General features: G+C 39.6%; 1 protein-coding gene across 2 annotated transcripts in view; it reads right to left on the minus strand.

The window, feature by feature from the left end:
- GRIA3 (glutamate receptor, ionotropic, AMPA 3) overlaps nt 1-20,736 on the minus strand; it is a 491,170-nt gene that overhangs the window by 179,263 nt on the left and 291,171 nt on the right. For both annotated transcript variants that reach the window (XM_006862852.1, XM_006862853.1), the window contains exon 5: nt 5,696-5,749. In XM_006862852.1, the coding sequence (XP_006862914.1) occupies nt 5,696-5,749 (54 nt within the window). The remainder of the gene's footprint in view (nt 1-5,695; nt 5,750-20,736) is intronic.

Below are 20,736 nucleotides of genomic sequence, written 5' to 3' on the forward strand. Positions count from 1 at the left end.
GCTCCTTGGAGGCCAGGATGGCCAAACTTCGTCTCTCATACTTTGAGCATATTTTTAGGAGGGACCAGTCGCTGGAGAAGGATATCATGTTTGATAAGGTGGAGGGTCAGAGAAAAAGAGGAAGACCCCCAAATGAAATGGATTGGCCAAGTGGCAGCATCAATGGACTCAAGTGTGGCAACAGTAGTGAGGTTGGCCCAGGATCGGACAGTGTTTTGTTCTGCTGTGCATAAGGTTGCTATGGGTCGGTAGCGACTCCATGGCACCTAACAACAACAGCAAAGTATCCCTCCCATTAGTATTTCTTCGTACACTAATAATGTGATTGGAGTGAGTAGGAGGGAAAGGAGAGAGGCCAGGAGAAAGAAGGGTAATGAGAAAGAACAGGGAAGAGGTGTGTGAAAGAACAGGGAGAAGGGGAAAGACAGAGAGAGAGAGAGAGAGAGAGAGAGAGAGAGAGAGAGATTTGGAGAGAAGAGGGAAGGTGTCAGGAGAGAAGAGAGTGATGGAGTTGCAATCATTACCTAGTAAGATGTATTTCACTTTGACCCTTTGCTGACCACCCATATTTTAATCTCTGCTAATTTCACCCTTATAAATATTAAGTTTGCATTTCATTCATTTACATTTATTTATTTGCAAATATTCCTATGTGACTTTTGTGGGACCAACTGGCCTCATTGAGGTGCTTGGGTGGGGAAAGTGGGAAGAGGAACATGTTCTACCTACCAAGAGTCTGACCAACTTGGGTTTGGCAAAGGATTCGCTGTGAGAGTTTGCAAAATCATTTACCCTTTCTGAACCCATTTTCTGATCTGTAAAATGATGGAGGATGGTGCAGGTGAGGAAGAAGGTTCTCATAGGAGTTCTGAGACAAATGAGAAATGTAAGGAAGACACCTAGCACAACATAAAGGAGTCTACAGTGTGTTAGCTTCTTCCTTTTTCTCCTGTAGCACAAAGGCCTGCTTGACTGCTCCTGCGACTCTCTACCCTAGCAGCTGACATTACAGAGTCAGCACTGTCTCCAATTCTGGGACTAGTTTTGGTCTAGGTAGGGAAACTGTTGGGTTTTCTAAGTGGTTACTAATGTAGCATGGAATGACCTTTGATGTGACTCATGTTCTACAGGGGACATTGCAATTGCTTGTTTCTTTGGCCTTACTTTGGGGGCTGGGTATCCAACATATCTGTTGTTGGACCATCTGACCCCAAATTTAATTCACTTTGTGACAAACTACTTAGACTATTTTGATTGAATCTTCAGATTTTGAGGTCTCTTTATAACTTGCCTAAGGGTAATCATACCCCCTTTTGCTTTTGCCCACCTGGATGGACTACTTTATGAGTTTATATCCATGCTGTGAATGACAGAGCCCTAGCTTTGTTCCCCTGTTTATGTCCTCGGTGCTCACCCAGCTGCTGTACCTACACTTTCCTTCCTTCCCTGGTCCAAGCCAACTATCCACCAGGGAAGAAATGTAGAGCTGCATGTGATCTTTGAGCATTTTATGAACTTTTCTTTTTAACTGTTTTCCAAACTTTAGTCATTAAAAGCCACCTTTATGCCTTTTTTTTACCCCATGTAGGTGAAGCATCTATTATTTACCTAGTATTTTTCTTTATAGGAATTCAGACTTTTAACCTAAATATCTACTTTACTTTTACTCTAAGGAATGGTATCTCTAAAATTATATAATTGATGGGCTAATTATCATTTTTCAAATACACACTTAATATAAATTCAAAATGAATAAATTTAAAAAGAGGTTTGTCTGTGTACTACCTAAAATCATCTGCATACTTTGGGAAATAGTAATCTGATCTATCTCTCAATTTTACAGATTAAGAAGCAGATTCAGAGAGATTTGGTTTGTTGTACCCTAGTTAGAGGAATTCTTGGGAGTTAAACCTGTCTCTTGGCTTCTAGTGTAGTGCCATTTTTATTATACTACATTGGCTCCCTCTTTTGCATATACTGTTTGGAATCCTGTATATCATGGGTTATAACTATTGACATAGAGGGAAAAATTAAATCACAACACACCTGGGAATGTAGCATAAAGGATCTTGATCTAAGACCTTACCCTGAGAGAAAGAGAGACTGCTTGACTGACAGATTGTTTACATAAAGAGTTGGTTACGTCTGACACTAGAGTAACATTATCATCACCTTAAAGAGTCCTGGAAAAGGAGCAGAGGTCCCTGGGACCATCAAGGGAGAAGAGTGTAGTGCGGGACCCTACCCAGAGAAACAGTGACACCAGAGATGGAGACAGAGATGATGACGTGGAGAGATGGAGCTGCTGGGAACTCTAGAGGCAGAGAGGGAGAGGGGCTGTGTGCTGACCGGGGAGCAGGCTTGCAGGGGATACCCTTTGGTTGGTTGATGATGCATGGAGGGGATTGTAACCATGGCAATGAAATGATATAGGATAGGATGAATGTAAAGCTAATGTTGTCCCATGTAAACTATCACACAATTCACAATAAAACATTAAAAAAAAAAAAGTCCTGGAAAAGAAAACAATAGCAATTAATTATGGAACAACACCTAAAAAGAAATGATTTATCAATTGATGCAGAATTTAGAAAAGATTTACTTGCAGTATGGGGACATTCACTTTTGGCCAAACCAGATTGTGTCTCTGACCTGTGCTTCTGGTGGAATATTTTCTTTCTTTGAAGGATTTCAACAAGTCATAATTTTCTGTTGTTCTTTGTCCACTTTGAAACGCACACTCTGACCTGTAGAATGCCTCTGTTGAAGCATTTATGGAATATCCATATCTTCATATTTTAGGATTGGTACCAAGGGAGGCCCATGCACATAGAAGAGTTCAGTAACAGAGAGCTAGATATATGGGGCTATGATACAGGTGATTCCAGGAAGCTTGGATAAAGAGACTTAGGCAAGAAATCTGGGTGGTCTTGACTCTGTAGATGAAGAAAGCAGTGGTTCTGTGCTGTGACACCAAGAGTCTGGTTAGATTTTGCTTCCTTGTGTATTTGTCCTGGGCTTTCACCCAGCTGGCTCATTTTGAAAGACCAGATTGCTCATCCTGGAAAGAAGCATCTTCTTAGATCCACTACTCCTTTTCTTGATCATTCAAATTAATTCTAAATACTTTTGGTTTTACTCTGTGTGTATGTATCGCCGAAGGACAGTATTTGTGGGTATTTTTCTCTGCTTAAAAAATTATGGAAACCATGGTGGGGATAATCCGTTCCGTTGTTGGTATCAGATATAAGCAACTATTGCTGTCTGTATTACTCGAATGCAATTTGATATAGAGTACAGGGACTCAGGGAAACAGTTGACTGTGCTCAGTTGAAAAGAAGGCCACTAGTGGAGGAGAAGGGGTTGCCTCTCAAAGCATGTTTTCATTATTCAGATTGACACTATACATTGCTTTGTTTCTGAAGGAACAGATTCTACTTATTGTACAAACCCTCTCAGGTCTTAAAATTCTGAGTTCTATGCTAGGCTTTTAGTTTATCATTATTGTCCCCACTCTTTCCCTAATGATTCTATTTTGCAGTCCCATTACTCCAAAACCCTGTACAGTGTCGCTATGGGTCGGAACCGACTCGACGACACTTAACAACAACAACAACATTACTCCACAGGTTTAATTTCATTAAGGTCTAGGTTTCAGGATTAAAACAAAAGTTCAGCTCAAAGATTTCAGTAGGAATAAGAAGAACCAGAAAATTCTAGAATGGGAAAGGCCTTTAGAAACCATCTGATCATTTTAGGCTTACTGAGATAGCCATTGATATGCACTGCTCCTATTTCCCTCAAGACAAAATCTGTCTAAAGGAGTTATGTTAGTGGAAAATCACCAGCTTCAGGTGCCTTCAGGATTTTTCAAGTGGAGGCTGTATGCTGTTAGCAAATAACTGAGTAAGAGAAAAACAACAAAACTGAGTAAGGTGGGGGAACAACAGATCACCATTTCGAGGCATTATGGGATGCCTCTATGTGTAATCTTCACACCAGAGTTCCAAGTTGTACTAAGACTTTCTCAGCTATATCACAGTCTGAAGCTCTTCCTATCAACCTTCCTTTGTTCTTTCCTTCACAAGTTTCAGACCTGTTTTGCAGTCTGAAGTTTTTGCTGCCTACTCCTTCTCTCTCTCCCTTTTAGCTTTCACAGATATTACTTCCAATAAATAAATGTCTTGAATTTTTCATTATATCTTAGTATCTACTTCCAAAGTACTGAACTGACACATGAACCAAACTTCCACCCTCTCCTGCCTTTTACAGTAAGGCAACTGAAGTCCATAGAGGTGAAGTGACTTACCCAAGGTCCTATAGCTGACTACTAGTAAAGCAAGTATGATAACATGAACTTCTTGACCCCCCAGTCCAATGTTCTTTCTAAAACTTTAACTATACATATACCATTGTCACAATTTTGCCACATTTGTATATTACCAATGCTATTGTTTATTTAACACATTAATTTTTCACCTATTGATGTTAAATCTCTATTTTAGCCTTGTATGAAGTACATATCTATAAAATTAGAATTTTGATGTGCTAGTTTCCTATTTTTCTAAGACATGGTAAATAAAGACATTATAATAAAACATTTATGTATATACTAGAGTCAGCTCATATCCTGTAAGTGACATGTGACCCCCACATTTTAAAACACTGTACTTCCTAGGAGATCTTGCACTTCCTAGGATATATAAGGCAGAGGACAAAGAAAAGAAAAAGGGAGGAAGAAAGAAAGGAGAGCAAAATATACATATTAGTGAAAAAGGAATGGTAAAAGTCCATCATTAATTGTCTCAGGTTCGTTGTAGTGCCATTCATGTTTCCTGACAAGCTCCTGCTTAACTTCCATTGAGTCAGGAAACATCCTTCAGGGTGCCTAAAAGCCAAACTGAATGCAATCAGATGTAAATGAAGAAGCAAGATTTCTCCTTCTAAACTACTTGACTCATTTATCCCCAAAATGGATTCAAGTTCTCTAGTATGAGCAAATTAGTGGATCAGACAGTCACTATTTTATATGAAAGTTGTGACTCTAATCTTGATCTGATAAAATGTTTAGATGTACATACTTCCTAAGAAAGAAATGTAAATAACATTTCCCTTTTCATTGAAAACTATGCATTATTTAAAAAATATAAGAAAAAGTTTTTGATTTAAGAAATCTAAGATATAATTATGATAATCTTTGACTTTTGTTGCTGTTCTTTGGTTTAAGAACTTTAAAATGGTCATGATTCTGTTAAACTAATAAAACAAAAACGGGGTTAGAACTCATGTTATGTAATAGATTCTTAGTATCTTAGTGATGATTTAACATTTCCTTTCATTCACAGAGGTATTATTATTCAACACCTGTCACACAGATACTACTAATTTAGAATTCATTTTGTTAATTACTAAACCAATTGTCCTAATTGAGAAAGAAGAGTTATAAACGAAACCTAAAGAAATACTAGCTTCCATAATATCACACATCTTATAGGCATGGGAAGTTTGAAGGGTAGAGAGTCAAGTTGCGTTTTATAAGTAGAAAGGTGGCTAGAGACTGACAGAGTCACTTAATGTCCCTTGTTGAAACATACTTCATTAGGTACTTCATGTATTTCCTTTTTGGATGATTACAGATGACACAAATATAATAGATGCTATTGCCCAAAGAACTTTAAATTCTGCTTGTTCTTACCAGGTTAGCAAGCATGTAGTGATAACCTCTTGAATGTTTTCCCAGGATCACAACCTGCAGAAGGAAGGAATAAGAAATATTGCTTATTAAAGAAGGGATTTTCAATGGCACAATGGAATGGCTAGAACAACTGGGTTTCAATAATTCCCAGTGTTAGGTCTTTTTAGTGCAGTAAAATTGGACCAGGCTTCTTTTTATTACATTTTCTTTTCAGGGAGAATTGCTAATATCAGAGTTTAAATGATCAAAAAAAACCCTCTAAACTTCCAGGTCAGTAGCATCATTGTCACTTAAAATAGATAGCAGAAGCAATAAAGCTGATGATCCCCCACCCAGGAACTGAATTTCTGTGTTTAGCTGTTGAGCCTGAAAATGGGCTGAACTTTGCATACAAATTAGAAAATAGAATGTACAGTACATTTTTTTTTGTTATCTGGAATGCTTAGGGAATAGAACACTCAAGTAATGGGGTTAATGGGATTTTCAAGTTAACTGAAGTTGTTTTTGTCTATTGAAAACTTTCCTGAAATGCTTAATGCTTGCCTTCCCTTTCTTTCCTTAATATGAAAGACTTATTATGATCTGGATGTCTTTAGGTGTAGATTGAAGGGTCCTAGAATCCTGGTAAGGTGTGGCAGGATAAGCACTGGACTGCTAACCAAAAGATCGGCTGTTCAAACCCAGCAACCATTCCTCGGAAAGCCTATACAGGGTCACTATGAGTCGGAACTGACTTGGCACTTAACAACAACAGAACAGTGGTTATCAACTGGTAGCAATTTTTCCTCCCAAGGGAAATTTGGCAATATTTGTATACTGGACTATGAACCACACGGTCGGCAGGTGAAACTTATCAGTGCTCTATAGGAGAAAAATGAGGTTGTCTGCTCCTGTAAAGATTTATAGTCTCAGATACGCTATACAGGGTCACTATGTGTCAGAATTTACTCAATGACAGTAGTTTTAGTTTAGTTTTTTTTTTTTTAAATTTAGGAACATTTTCGGTTGTCACAACTTGGGGAGAGTGCTATTGGCATCTAGTGGGTAGAGGCCAGGGTGCTGTTAAACATCCTACGATGCACAGGGCAGCCTCAGCCTTCTTCTCCCTACATCAAAGAAATATTGGATTCAAACTGTCAGCAGTGCTGAGGTTGAGAAACCCCCATCATTCTTATTGTGATTTTTATGTGTTGTTGTTGTTGTTAAGTGACTTTGAGTCATTTCCAACTCATAGCGACCCTGCATAGGGTTTCCAACGAGTGACTGGTGAGTTTGAACCACCAACCTTATGGTTCAAATGACCCTTATGGTCCAGTGCATTATCCTATAGCACCACACCTAAGTCTTACTGTTTACAATGTGCATTTAATTATTTCTAAGCATGTTAAGTGCCGTGGAGTCGGTTCTGACTTATAGTGATCCTGTACAGGGTTTCCGAGGCTGTAAATCTTTACGGGAGCAGAACGCCTCATCTTTCTCCCGCGGAACTGCTGGTAGTTTTGAACTGCTGACCTTGCGGTTCACAGCCCGATTCGTAACCACTATGCTACCAGAGCTAAGTATATAAGCTTATTATTTATTTTCTAACCCCAGGGTATTAGTTGTAAGTTCTAAGTTTTGACTACATATATATATATATATATGATTATTTTCTTGTTATCTGCCTCTTTTCTTAGGTGCTAAGTGCAGCAAAAGTTCAGGCTAATTGAAGATTTCATAACATGTCATTTTGTTGAGTACTAACAATTTGGCAGGCACTGTGCTGGATTCAGGGAGTGGGGTATGGAGGGGAATAACATGGAGGTTTAAGACACAACTGCTGTTGTGGCACTGTGGGTTAATGCACTGGAATGCAAGGGCTGTTTGAACCACAAAGTTGTTGGTTCAAGCTCACCAGCTGCTCCTCAGAAATCCTATACAGGGTCGCTATGAATCAAAACTGACTTGACGGCACTTAACAACAACACAGGTGGGACCAGGTTGTGTTCATGCCTGTAAGTAATAAAATCTTGGGATCCTTCTTTAAGAAAAATAATACAAAATTATTGGTATATTTTGAAGTCTTGGTGTGATTCTGTAGGTTAAGCATGGGACTACTAACCACAAGGTTGGCAGTTCAAACCCACCAGCCACTTCTTGAAAACCCTATCAGAGTCAGTATGAGTCAGAATTGACTCAATAGCACTTAACTAAGGAGCTCTGGTAGCGTAGTGGTTACGAATCGGGCTGCGAACCTTAAGGTCAGCGGTTCGAAACTACCAGCTGCACCGCGGGAGAAAGATGAGGCTTTCTACTCCCGTAAAGATTTACACCCTCGGAAACCCTATACAGGGTCGCTATAGGTCGGAAACGACTCGATGGCACATAACAACAACAATATAGTATTTTAATCTAGTCCTTGGAAAGAGCCCATGCAAGTAAGGGAGGGGCCACTAAGCTTAAGCTGTCTGATAAATCTGCTTCCCATCTCCTACCCCATGAACAAAACAATTAAAAAGTTTAAAAGCAAATTGGGAAAATAAAATTACACATACATCAAACCAGAACTAGTATTTATAATGGGACTTCAAAAGTTCACAGGAAAATTCAGAAACCTTTCAACTCCATTTTTTCACAACCTTTTTGAAGCCCCCTCATATAACTGACCATAATAATAATAATAATAATAATAATAATAATAATAATAATAAACTGGCCTTTAATTGAGTGCCTAGTATATGCCAGTCCCTGGGTGGTGCAAATGGTTTAGGCTTGCCTACTAACTGGAAGGTTGGTAGTTTGAAACCATCCAGAGGTGCCTCAGAAGAACGTTCTGATAATCTACTTCTGAAAAATTAACCATTGAAAACTCTGTGGAGCACAGTTAACACTCTGACACATATTGGATCACCATGAGTAGCCTACTCAACAAGTAACAAGGTGTTTTTGTTAGTATATACCAGTCACTATGCTAGGTACTAAGGAGCTCTGGTAGCGTAGTGGTTACGAATCGGGCTGTAAACCGCAAGGTCAGCAGTTCGAAACTACCAGCTGCTCCGCGGGAGAAAGATGAGGCTTTCTACTCCCGTAAAGATTTACACCCTTGGAAACCCTGTACAGGGTCGCTATGAGTCGGTTCCGACTCCACAGCAAACAACAACAACAATGCTAGGTACTATATATATATTTAATCCTCAGAAGAATTGTTGTTTTGTTGTTGTTATTAAGTGCCATGGAGTCAGTTCCGACTCATAGTGACCCTGCACAGGGTTTCTGAGACTGTAAATTTTTACGGGAGCAGAAAGCCTCATCTTTCTCCTGTGGAACGGCTGGTAGTTTCAAACTGCCGACTTGTGGATAGCAGCCCGATTCATAACCGCTACGCTACCAGAGCTCCTTGAACTGATTAAATTGCCTTAGTCTCATTTTACTGATGAGTGATCTCAGCCAAACAGAGTTTATATAATTGTCCCAAGGCCACACAGCTAGGAAGTTTTAAAGTTGGAATTAGAACTTGAGTCTGTCTGCCTCTAGTACCCATACCCTTGGCAGTATATCACATGGTTAATACATGCTAAATGTCAATGCCAATAATTGCTCTAGGTTCTTAGAGAAGGGGAAGAAGAGATGCCTAAGATTTGGGATAGACAGGGAAGGTTTCATGGAGGAGACAAGGCATACGTTGATCTCAAGGAGTGGGAACTTAGTTTAAATATCATTCTAGCATTTTGTTGTTAAGTGCCGTTGAGTCAGTTCTGACCCATAGCGACCCTGTATAGGGTTTCTGAGAAGCAACTGGTGAGCTTGAATCAACAACCTTACAGTTCAAACTGCTTTTCAGTCTGGTGCATTAACCCACAGCACCACACCAGGACTCCATTCTAGCATTGTTGTTGTTATGTGCCGTCGAGTCAGTTCCGACCTATAGCAACCCTGTATAGGGTTTCCAAGGAGTGCATAGTGAGCTTGAACCACCAACCTTGCAGTTCAAATGGTCTTGCAGTCTGGGGCATTAAGCCACAGCATCACATCAGGACTCCTATTCTAGCATTAGAAACTCTCAATTTGTTTGACGTTAGAGAGAGCAAGAGTGTGCACATGTGAAAGAGTACTGTTTTTGATTAATATAAAATATGAGCCACATTTCTGACTGATTATTTATGAAGGAAATGAAAGGTTAATGAATGTCTTGAGAAGGTGATTTCTCACACTGCCACGACACAAAATGTATCTGTTGGGATGTATTCTTCAGTGTCCGCTTGTGAAAAACATCCTTATTGGTGACATTTGTTAACTTTTGGTGGCAAGTTGGGACCATACATTTGTTGAATTTTTATTCATTGACAACCCTCAACATAATAAAATCAGAGGAGTTTTAATTCTGCCAGAAAACCATGCAAGATTTGTAAAGCTGTCTGATACAGCTTAGAGGAAACCAACCAGGAAGCAAGCTCAAAGGAAACTGAGTAAGTGTTGTCTCATTAGAGAATTAGTGCCTTTTGAAGGAGTGAAAAACAAGAGAGAGTAATGGAAAACATCAGTGTTGTGATAATAGTCCAGAATGTGAACGCAAGAGGGTCCAATCTTACTGTTTAAGGATTGTTTTGATTGTGGGGAAATCACTCATCTGCCCTGAGCCTCTACTTCCTTATCTGTGCTCTGGGGCCATAAACCTGGTCTTTCTTATCTCAGCAGGGTTGTCAGGATCAAATGATGTAAAGTATAGAAAAGTGTTTGGGACATGCGTTATGTATGTGACGTATAAATGTAAGAAGGGAGATCATGCACCAAGACATTTTTTTTTTTTTTAAATTCAGAAACACTTGAAACTATAGGAATACCTCCTTTTGTCTATCCTCAGATGGTCTGTCCAGAACAAACAAATCCACTTACTTGAAGGTAGTGCTCTCATGAAAACATCCTTTCAAAACTTTGTCTCACACTGGAAGGAGTGAGAAAGCTGTCTAAACATAAGAACCTGTAAGTGTCACAAAGCTGTTGCCTTAAAGCCCATAATTAACTCCTCATCCTTTCTTCCAGTGCCTTCTTAACTCTTAATTAACTTGGTTTCCCAGTTAACAGTAAATTAAAAACTGCAAACCAGAAGTGGTATATATGAGGGAGTGGTGATATTAGCAAGAGGTACATTAGCAGCAGAAGAAGTGACAGACTGACTTGACTTGAAGGAGAAGGAGGGAATGGAAAAAAAAAAAGGCAGACAATATTATACTACTGCACAGTATAATCATGGATTTCATTGTGAGTACCTAAGTTATCAGGGAATAATTTACTGTATTTAAGAATTTCTGCTGAAAAATACAGGGCTATGTAAATCTATTTTAGGGAAGATTTCTATCAGAAATGTTCCAAGTCCTAATACTAAGCATCAGCTATCTTGAAATTTTGCTTATGTGGACCAACTATAAGGAGCCCTGGTGGTGCAGTGGTTAAATACTCTGCTACTAACAGTCTGCTTCCCTAAAGATTTACAGCCATGAAAACGTTATGGGGAAGTTCTACTCTGTCCTATAGAGTTGGTCTGAGTTGGAATTGACTCAATGATGGCAATGGGTTTGATGGGTTTGGCAGCAGCTATGATCAAACTGGAGTCCTGGTGTGGCGCTGTGGGTTAATGCGCCAGATTGCAGAGCCATTTGAACTGCAAGGTTGGCAGTTCAAACTCACCAGCGTCTCCTTGGAAACCCTATACAGGGTCGCTATGGGTCAGAACCGACTCGACGGCACTTAACAACAACAACATGATCAAACTGATGATCTAAGTAAGGCCACACTGCAAAACATGTCTTGTTTTGTCCTTGTTTTTTCCCCTATTTTTAAATTTTTGGCATAGGAATTGTGGGAGGGAGGGGTAGGATGAGAGGGCTCTGTGTAATATAGTACACAAATAAACTCATTAACAGGACCAGTTCTTGCTTATTGTTGTTAAGTGCTGTCAAGTCAGTTTCAACTCATAGTGACCCTGTATGGGGTTTCCGAGGAGCTGCTGGTGGGTTTGAACTACCAACCTTGTGGTTAGCAGTCCAGTGCTTGTCCTAAAGTACCACACCAGGACTCCAGTTCTTGTTTGTTGTTGTTGTTGTTAAGTGCCGTTGAGTTGGTTCCGACTCGTAGTGACCCAGTATAGGGTTTCTGAGGAACAGCTCGTGGGTTTGGACTGCTGATTTTGTGGTTTGCAGTCCAGGGCTGATCCTACAGCACCACACCAGGAGTCCTTGTTTAGTTAGTCCTAAATCTATTCTTTCCATCTGTCATAGATGAACAAGGAATAAATTATACCCTCAGTTATTTAATGATTCTGGTAACCAAGAGAAAATTTAACTTGGCTTTTATAGTGATTATAATAGTGCTTTCTGAATTAGTTTCAGAACCTCAAGTATAAAAGCTGCTTTTAAAGTATACCGTGAAATTTAAGGAGGAAATACTGAGTTTCTACATCTATGCTCTGTATTCACTGTGCCTTTGTAAGATTTGTTGGAGATGATGGATGGCTTGAAAGGATGGCAGATACGATTAACGAAATCAGAGGCAGTGTACAAAATGTATATAAAATTCCATTGTTTTAAGGAAATATGTTTTTATCCTCACAATTAGGATCTGAAAGAAAAATGCCACAATCCTCATTCACTGAAGCGTAAACAACAGGGTTTCATTTGCACAAGAAAAAGCTATTACATACTACACACTGAACCTTACATATAATAGGGTATCAAATTTTTGTCAAAGGAGTTTGTGAATCATAGTCTATCCATTTGGGAAAGACCCTTGAAGTCAACTGCCCTTATTGACTTATCCCCCCATCTACTTATCTGTGAAATTGGGGGCTGGATATCACTGAGTAGTTAAAAAATAATTCATAAATATTCAGGTGGTTTTCTTGTCTGAGTTTCAATTTAGTGTTTAATTTAGGTAGTTTCATAATTTTAGAAATTTGAAATTAAATTGCTCCACAAGATTACTTGAGTGAGGCCCATAGATCTTTTGAGAGGCACAAACATCTGTTTTACCATGCTCACAGATTAAAAAATACATATATATATATATATATATATATAAAAGTGTTTATATTTTTTTCTCCTTAGATCCATCTGGTATGCAGATTACATTATTTGCAGACCTAAGTATCTCCATGTTTGGATCTTCTACATCAGTGCCAATAAAGGATCTATGTATAAAGATTGATCTTGCTTTGAGTACAGAACATGTTTTGATGCTCACATTAATCTGTTTTTTTAAAAGTTTTTATTTAGGGACCCAGTAAAAGTGGTTACTGGAGCATTGGGTGGAGAAGTGGAGGGGGAGTTCTGGTTTTAATTCACCAGTTTTTTTACTCATTTGTTGTATGAATATTTTCTCCCTAAAAACAAAACAACAACAAAAAAAACTACTGGGCCACTTTCTTTGTGCTTAAAGATAAGACTGTATTTTTTTTTTTTTTCTTTCATCCCAGTTCCCTTTCCTGCTCCTATAAGGAGCCCAGGTAGTAAGTACAGTGCTTAGCTGCTAACCAAAAGGGTGGCAGTCTGAACCCGCCAGTCTCTCCATGTGAGAAAGATGTCTGTTTCTGTGAAGTTTTACACCTTTGGAAATCTGGAGGGGTTTTAATCTGCCCTCTAGGGTCTCTATGAGTCAGATTTGACTTGATTGCAGTGGGTTTACTTGTTCTATGGTAACCTATCTACCTTAAACTGTGTTGAAAATTAAATGAGTTATATGCTATAGGAATCAGCCTCAGAACATGTCACATTTTCTAGAAGAACTCTTCCATATGATAAAAAACAAACAAACGAACAAACAACAAAAAAACTCTTTTTGAATGAAAACCCCAAACAACTAATTTGCTTTAGTCTTAGTAAATGCAGGAGTCAATTCTGTTAGAATCATTTTCTAATAATTTCAGTCTGTAACACACATGCTTTCCTATAACTGAAAGAGAGGAAATGCAGTCATCTGACATGAACAAATGTGCTGGATTTGTGAGGCAGAGAAGAGCCGAAGTCAGCCCAGCGGTGGTGGAAGTGGTGCAGATGGAGAAAGGAAGGCCTTTCATAGAGAAGAAAAATGGGAGTATAGCTGAGAAATCTCATCAATACTTACATTGTCTACAGGGAAGCTTATGCAGAGAGAAAGCAATTGAATAAGGCATCAAATCAAATGGTAGGATGTGAGGATTAGAGGACAAGGAGTTCACCAAAGAACATGTCTTTGGGAAGTCTCACCTTCCAGACTTTAATATTGCATTCACTATGGAATATGTGGAATGGAATATGTGGAAGATTTAAGTGCTAAACAGCAGGAGAGGCAAAGAGCAAGGGCAAGTTAAAAGGTAATAAATAGTCATAAAGAAGTTCAGTGTCCAAAACAATATCTATGAAACCACATACAAGAAAATAAATGTAACTGTATTGAAATAAAACACAGGCATCCAGGTGTCACAGAAAATCCTTGTGTTTACCATCAAGGGTGCTGGGAAATATTGCTTTACTGCAGCCATGTCATCAGGAGAGAGAATGCAGATCATACCTTCCTGTCCTGAAGAAACGCTAATTTGTCTTGTTGTTAAGTGCCTCCGAGTTAGTTCCAACTCATAGCGACTCTGTATAGGGTTTCCAAAGAGTGGCTGGTGGGTTTGAACTGCCAATCTTGTGGTTAGCAGTCAAGTGCTTATCCTACAATGTCACACCTTGTTGTTGTTGCTAAGTGCCATTGAGTTGGTTCTGACCCTGTATAGGGTTTCCAAGGAGTGGCTGGTGAGCTTGAACCACCGATCTTGCAGTTCAAACCAACTTTACAGTTCAGGACTCCTTGTTGTTGTTGTTGTGAAATGCTGTCGAGTAGGTGCTGACCCATAGCGACCCTGTATAGGGTTTCTGAGAAGCACCTGGTGAGCTTGAACTGCTGACCTTGCAGTTCTAACGGCTTTGCAGTCTGGCACATTAACCCACAGCACCACACCAGGACTCCTTAGCAGATGATTATTTTAAGGTTTCGATTTTAGAGCACTCCCATTTACTTGCAAAGGTTCTTGGGCCGTGTAAGTTGGCAAAATGATGGGAAGAGTTTGGGAGATAGCAAATGATGCTTAGGACTGGGTACAAATGACACATCTGGAAACTTACAAAATCATCTCCTAAAACAATTCACATATACTGCCCCACCCAGGAAGTTTGCAACTTTAATCAGCTCAAGTCCTGTTCATGGAGCCAATAATAAATGTTTTAAACACCTGACGCTTTCCACCTGCTGACTTGCTGTAAAATGATGCTATATGTAAGTACAATAAATTTCCAAACAGTACCTTTCTTTTTTTGAATAACTGATCCAGAAGACCTTTATGTTGTTGATGGGAGCTGCTCTGAAGAGAGACCCTGACTCATGGTGACTGCACTAAATACTGCCCAGTTCTGCATCTTGCCCGTGATCAGTTGTGGATTGGACTGTGGTGATTCATAGTTTTCATTGGCTAATATTTGGAAGTAGCTTACCAGGCCTTTTCTACTAGTCTGTCTTATTCTGGAATCCCTACTGCAAGCTGTTCAGCATCATAGTAACATGCAAGACTACTGACAGGTTGTGACTGCATGAGGTGCATTGGCCAGGAACTGAACTTGGGTCTTCTGAGTGGATGGCTAGATTTCTACCACTGAACCATTGATGCCCCTCCACAGATGACCTTTATAGTATTCTCCATATATTTGGAAATACTCTAATTTTTTGGGGGGTGGGGCTGGATGATTTTATCTAGCATTCAACCTATAACAGTACAGTAAAAGGAAAGTAGTTTCTCTTCAACATCAGCACGTACATGATATTTGTAGCATCTCTGTATTGTGCATTGGCTTTCCCCCCAAATTAATGATAATCTTATTTTGTTGTTGTTACATGCTATCATGTTGGTTCCAACTCATAGCAATCCTGTTTAGGGTTTCTGAGGAGTGGGTGGTGAGTTTGAACCTCTATCCTTGCAGTTCAAACAGACCTTGTAATCCAGTGCTTAACCTAGAGTACCACATCAGGGCTCCATAAACTTATTCGAGATACTACATTTTAAATGACAGTGTTCTTGATGCATTCATTTATGAAATTAACTGTGAACTTAACTATTTTTATATTCACACTCATAGCAATTTTTTTTTAACATTTACAACTTTATTCTAAGTGTCATATTGCATCTTTTAAATTTTCTCTGTTGTTGTTGCTAAGTGCTGTTGAGTCAATCCTGACCCATAGCGACCCTGAATAGGGTTTCCAAGGAGCAGCTGGTGAGCTTGAACCGCTGACCTTGCAGTTCAAACGACTTTGCAGTCTGACGCATTAGCCCACAGTGCCACACCAGGGCTCCCTAAATTTTCTCTGTAGATCTTGTAAAATCTTTTATGCAATTAACTCAAACTCTGTGTTTCCTCATCTGTAAAATGGGGATGTCATTAGTTATCTACCTCAGAACTTCAGTAAGGAATAGATAAAACAATGTATAGTTTTTAACATAGTGTGGCACTTATTTGATATCAGCTACCTTATGCCTTCCTTGTTCCTTATTACCATGCCCCCTCTCTTACCCTTACTTGTGGAAATCACATCCATCCTTCAAGGTACTGTTAAGATGCAGTTTCTTCCATGAAGCCCTCCCTGACTGCATACTTTCCATCTCCAAAAGGTTGAGAAGTCTTTTCTTGTTGCTATTCAGTGGGGAATATGGAAAGGTATCAGTGAAGAGAAGTATTGGGGCCATTGCTTAGGTTAGCACTGGGTTGGAGGTAGATGAAAGTATCTGAGGTTTGTACTTGAAGTTCAGGCATTTGTGTTAGGGTGCAAAACTAAAAACAAAAAAGACAAGAAGCTGGAAGTAAACCAACAGAAAAGTAACTCAAATTGCTTCCTTCCCTTCCTCCCCCCTCTTGCCTGCAGCATTGATCAGAGCTGGAGATAAATTCAAAACACACAGCATTCATGGCTGGGAAGGAGATGCATGTGTGTGTGGAGCAGCTAGTGGGCTTGAATTGCCTACTTTTTTGTTAACCACTATGTTGCCAAGGCTCCTTTCTAGAGAGGAAAGATGTATCTTTTAGACTAGATTTTGAATGATGAGGGGAACTTGTTGCTGGCTGAGAGAAGTGAAGAAGAGAAGGGGAGGAGAGGGGAGGAGAGGGGAGGAAAAAGAAAGGAAGGGAAGTTTCCAGGTGGAAAGATGCAATGGACAAAGGCTTGGTGGTGGTGTTGGTAAGTGCCATCAAGTTGTATCTGACTCATAGTGACCCTATAAAGGGTTTCCGATGAGTCGTAGGTGGGTTTGAACTACCAACCTTGCAGTTAGCAGTTCAGTGCTTATCCTACAGTACCACACCAGAATTCCAAAGGCTTGTTGCTGTTGTTGTTAAGTGCCATGGAGTCAGTTCTGACTCACAATGACTCTGTATAGCGTGGGTTTGAACTGCTGACCTTGCAGTTCACAGTTCAGTGCTGATCCTACAGTGTCACACCAGGCATCCAAAGCCTTGGTTGTTGTTGTTGTGAAATGCCATTGAGTTGATTCCGACCCATAGCAACCCTGTATAGGGTTTCCGAGGAGCGGCTGGTGAGCTTGAACCGCTAACCTTGCAGTTCAAATGGCTTTGCAGTCTGGCGCATTAACCCACAGCGCCACACCAGGACTCCAAAAAGGCTTGGTAGTGGGACATAATATAAGGAAAACATAGGCTAATATTTACTGAGCACTTACTATGTACAAGGCACACTGTATTTCTTTATGTGCCTGTGTCTCATTGGATCCTCACAACTCTTTAAGGTAGGTGCTATTATTCATTCAGTCTTCAAAGTTAGGAAATTGAGGCACAGATAAATTTGGGTAACTTGTCTCAGGCCTCATAGGCAGAAAATGATGGTGGCTGGAGTCAAACTCAGAATCTTCTGACTCCACAGCCCAGTCTGTAATTGGTGGCTACTGTAATAGTAATTACTAATGATGAGAACTATTATTACTATTGTGGGATGGTCAGCTCCTACTGTGAATTCAATTCAACACAGATTGAGCACCTACCTTTATTATGTATTATTATCTTAGTGGGGAGCAGTTGTGGCCTGAATCTTTGGAAAATCTCCTTTGTTGCTGAGCATCCTGGGAATTTCCCTTTGATTCCCCCTAATTATTTCTCAAAGCTTTTGGCTTGGTTCATATGATCATGACTCCAGTTTTCGATTCCCTATCAGCATATAACACAAGTTGTCATTGTTTAATCACAAGCTGCACTTGTGATGAATGTTGGATAATGTTAACAAAAGTATAAGAAAAATAATTAGAGGGAACCAAAGGGAAGAGGCTTGCAGCCTTGAACAAGAGACTGTGTGAACGTTTCTAGGACTCAGTCCCTGAAGCTCTGACAATGTATTTTGATCCTTGTCTGAATGCAAATGAATGACTCCATCAAATCATAGGCAGCTTGTCACAGTGCAGGTTATTTAGTTAGTTAATTAAAAGTCGGAATGAGCCAGTGCTGCTCTGCAGTGGGCTCTGAAGATAACTAAACCTGTGTTCTGACCAGGCAAGTTAATTTAAAATAAATGACCTCAATTGGGTAATGGCTACAAGTTCAAATTTAAGAATCGCTATAATTAGTCCCAGATGGATCTTAATTGTTCTTTCAGGAAACTGAGGAGGGTAGAAGGGGAAAGAGAAATGTCCAAGCCCAAAGTAAAGGTTATGAACCATACCTTTCAAAAGCAGGGAAGCTGATTGGGGCAGGGCATAGTTAATGTATAACAAGGGTTCCACTGCTACCTTTCCAAATGTATCCTTTTAGATGAGGCACATGAAATGGTTCTACCTCTTTTGGAAATAAGGACTAGAATTCAGCACTCTTAACCATGTGGTCTCGTCCATTAATTTCCTATGTCTGTTTCTCTTCTGCTGATTAGCACAAATACTGAGGTACCTACCTCAGCGGATCAAAGGAGATACTTTGCAAAGAAGTTTTGAAATTATGAGGGAAGTTCCAAACTCAGTATTTTTTTCTTGTTTTAAATCAGGAAAATTTCCTAATTAGAATATATATACCAACAACAGGTTATGCCTAGGAGCATAGGTGACACTGTAGGATAGGCTCTCGACTGCTAACCACAAGGTCAGCAGTTCAAACCCACCAGCTGCTCCACAGAATAAAGATGAGACTTTTTGCTCCTGTAATGATTTACAGCCTCAGAAACCCTATACAGGATTGCTATGAGTCGAAACCAACGTGACGGCACATAACAACAAAAACAAGGTTACGCCTAGGAACTCTGGTGGAGCAACAATTAAGCACTCAGCTGCTAACTAAAAAGTTGGCTGTTCCAACCAAACCAAGTGGCTCCATGGTAGAAAGACCTGGAGATCTGCTCTTATAAATATGGCAGCCTAGAAAACGCTATGGGGCAGCTCTACTCTGTCACGTGGGATTACCATGAGTTAGAGTCAACTGGATGCACCCAAAAACAATAAGTGCATGCCTCATTTTCTTTTTTCCTTGGCTTCTACCTTAACCCCCAAAGGTAAACGGATCACAGTGGACAATGTGTTCAGCACCATATTTGTCCAATGGTGCCCCACCAAACAAATCAAACCCATTTCCAATCTAGTTGATTTGATCTCATCGTTACTCCATGTGTTATAGAGTAGAACTACCCTATAGGAATTTCTTGGCTGTCATCTTTATGGAAGTGGATCGTAATGTTTTTCTTTTATGATGCTAATAGGTGCGTTCAAACCACCAACCTTTAAGTTAGGAACTGTTCACAAACCATTTGTTCCACCTAGGCTGCTTGTCTAATAGTAGACTGTGGTCTAATTTATTAGGAGGTAGGGCCACAGAGCTGAAAAAAGATTTTGGCTTTGTAGGTTTAGGTAAACAGACACAGATTATGCCAATTTTACATTTTTAAATTTCAAAATCCAGTGATTCTTCATTCATGTTCATTTAAATACATCAGTTGAAATCAGGTGCTGGGACAGCACTGTGGTACCATAAGGTTAGTGTAACTCACAGTGAGAACAGGGTATCTTTACTGCCACTTACTATTTTTTTCAATGTTAATGCTTGGGTTACCCTTTGGTGGTCTGATCCATTCTAATGGCTCATACCTTCCCAGACCCTGGAAGTCATAGGTAATAAGAACTTGTACTACATGATATGATCTCATACATAGAAAATCCAAAGGACTTAGCAAGAAAATTATTGGAACTCATTGAATGATTTGGCAGAATGGCAGGGTACAGGATCAATATGCAAAACTCAATTGGATTCCTTTACACTGCTAAAAAGAGCTCTGGAAAGGAAATCGGGAAAACAATGCCTTTTACAATAACTACCCAAAAGATGACATATTTAGGAATATTTATAACCAGAGACCTATACAAAACACTACTACAAGAAACCAAAAGACCTATACAAAACACTACTACAAGAAACCAAAAGAAACCTATACAAATGGGAAAAAATATACCCTGCTCATGGATAGGAAGACTTATCATTGTAAAACTGTCAACACTGCCCAAACCAATCTATAGATATAATGCAATTCCAATCCAGATTCTAAAATTATTCTTTAAAGAGATGGCAAAACCAATCCCTAACTTTATATGGAAAGGAAAGAGGCCCTGGGTAAGCAAAGCATTACTAAATATAAAGAACAATGTAGACCTTTCACTTCTCAATCTCAAAACCTTCTACACAGCTAGAGTGGTCAAACAGCCTGGTACTGGTTGTTGTTGTCATTATGTGCCGTGGAGTCAGTTCTGACTCTTAGTGACCCTGTACAGGGTTCCCGAGGCTGTAAATCTTTATGGGAGCAGAAAACCTCATCCTTCTCCCGTATAACAGCTGGTAGTTTTGAACTGCTGACCTTGCGGTTCATAGCCTGATTTGTAACCGCTATGCTACAGTACTTGTACAATAAAAGACACATAGGTCAATGGAACAGAATTGAGAACCCAGAAGTAAATCCATCTCATTTAATCTTCAACAAAGGGCTACAATACATAAAGGAGTGGCAGGGGTGGGGTGGGAGGGAGT

Source organism: Chrysochloris asiatica, unplaced genomic scaffold (assembly GCF_000296735.1).
Source record: "Chrysochloris asiatica unplaced genomic scaffold, ChrAsi1.0 scaffold00051, whole genome shotgun sequence".
NCBI lineage: Eukaryota > Metazoa > Chordata > Mammalia > Afrosoricida > Chrysochloridae > Chrysochloris > Chrysochloris asiatica.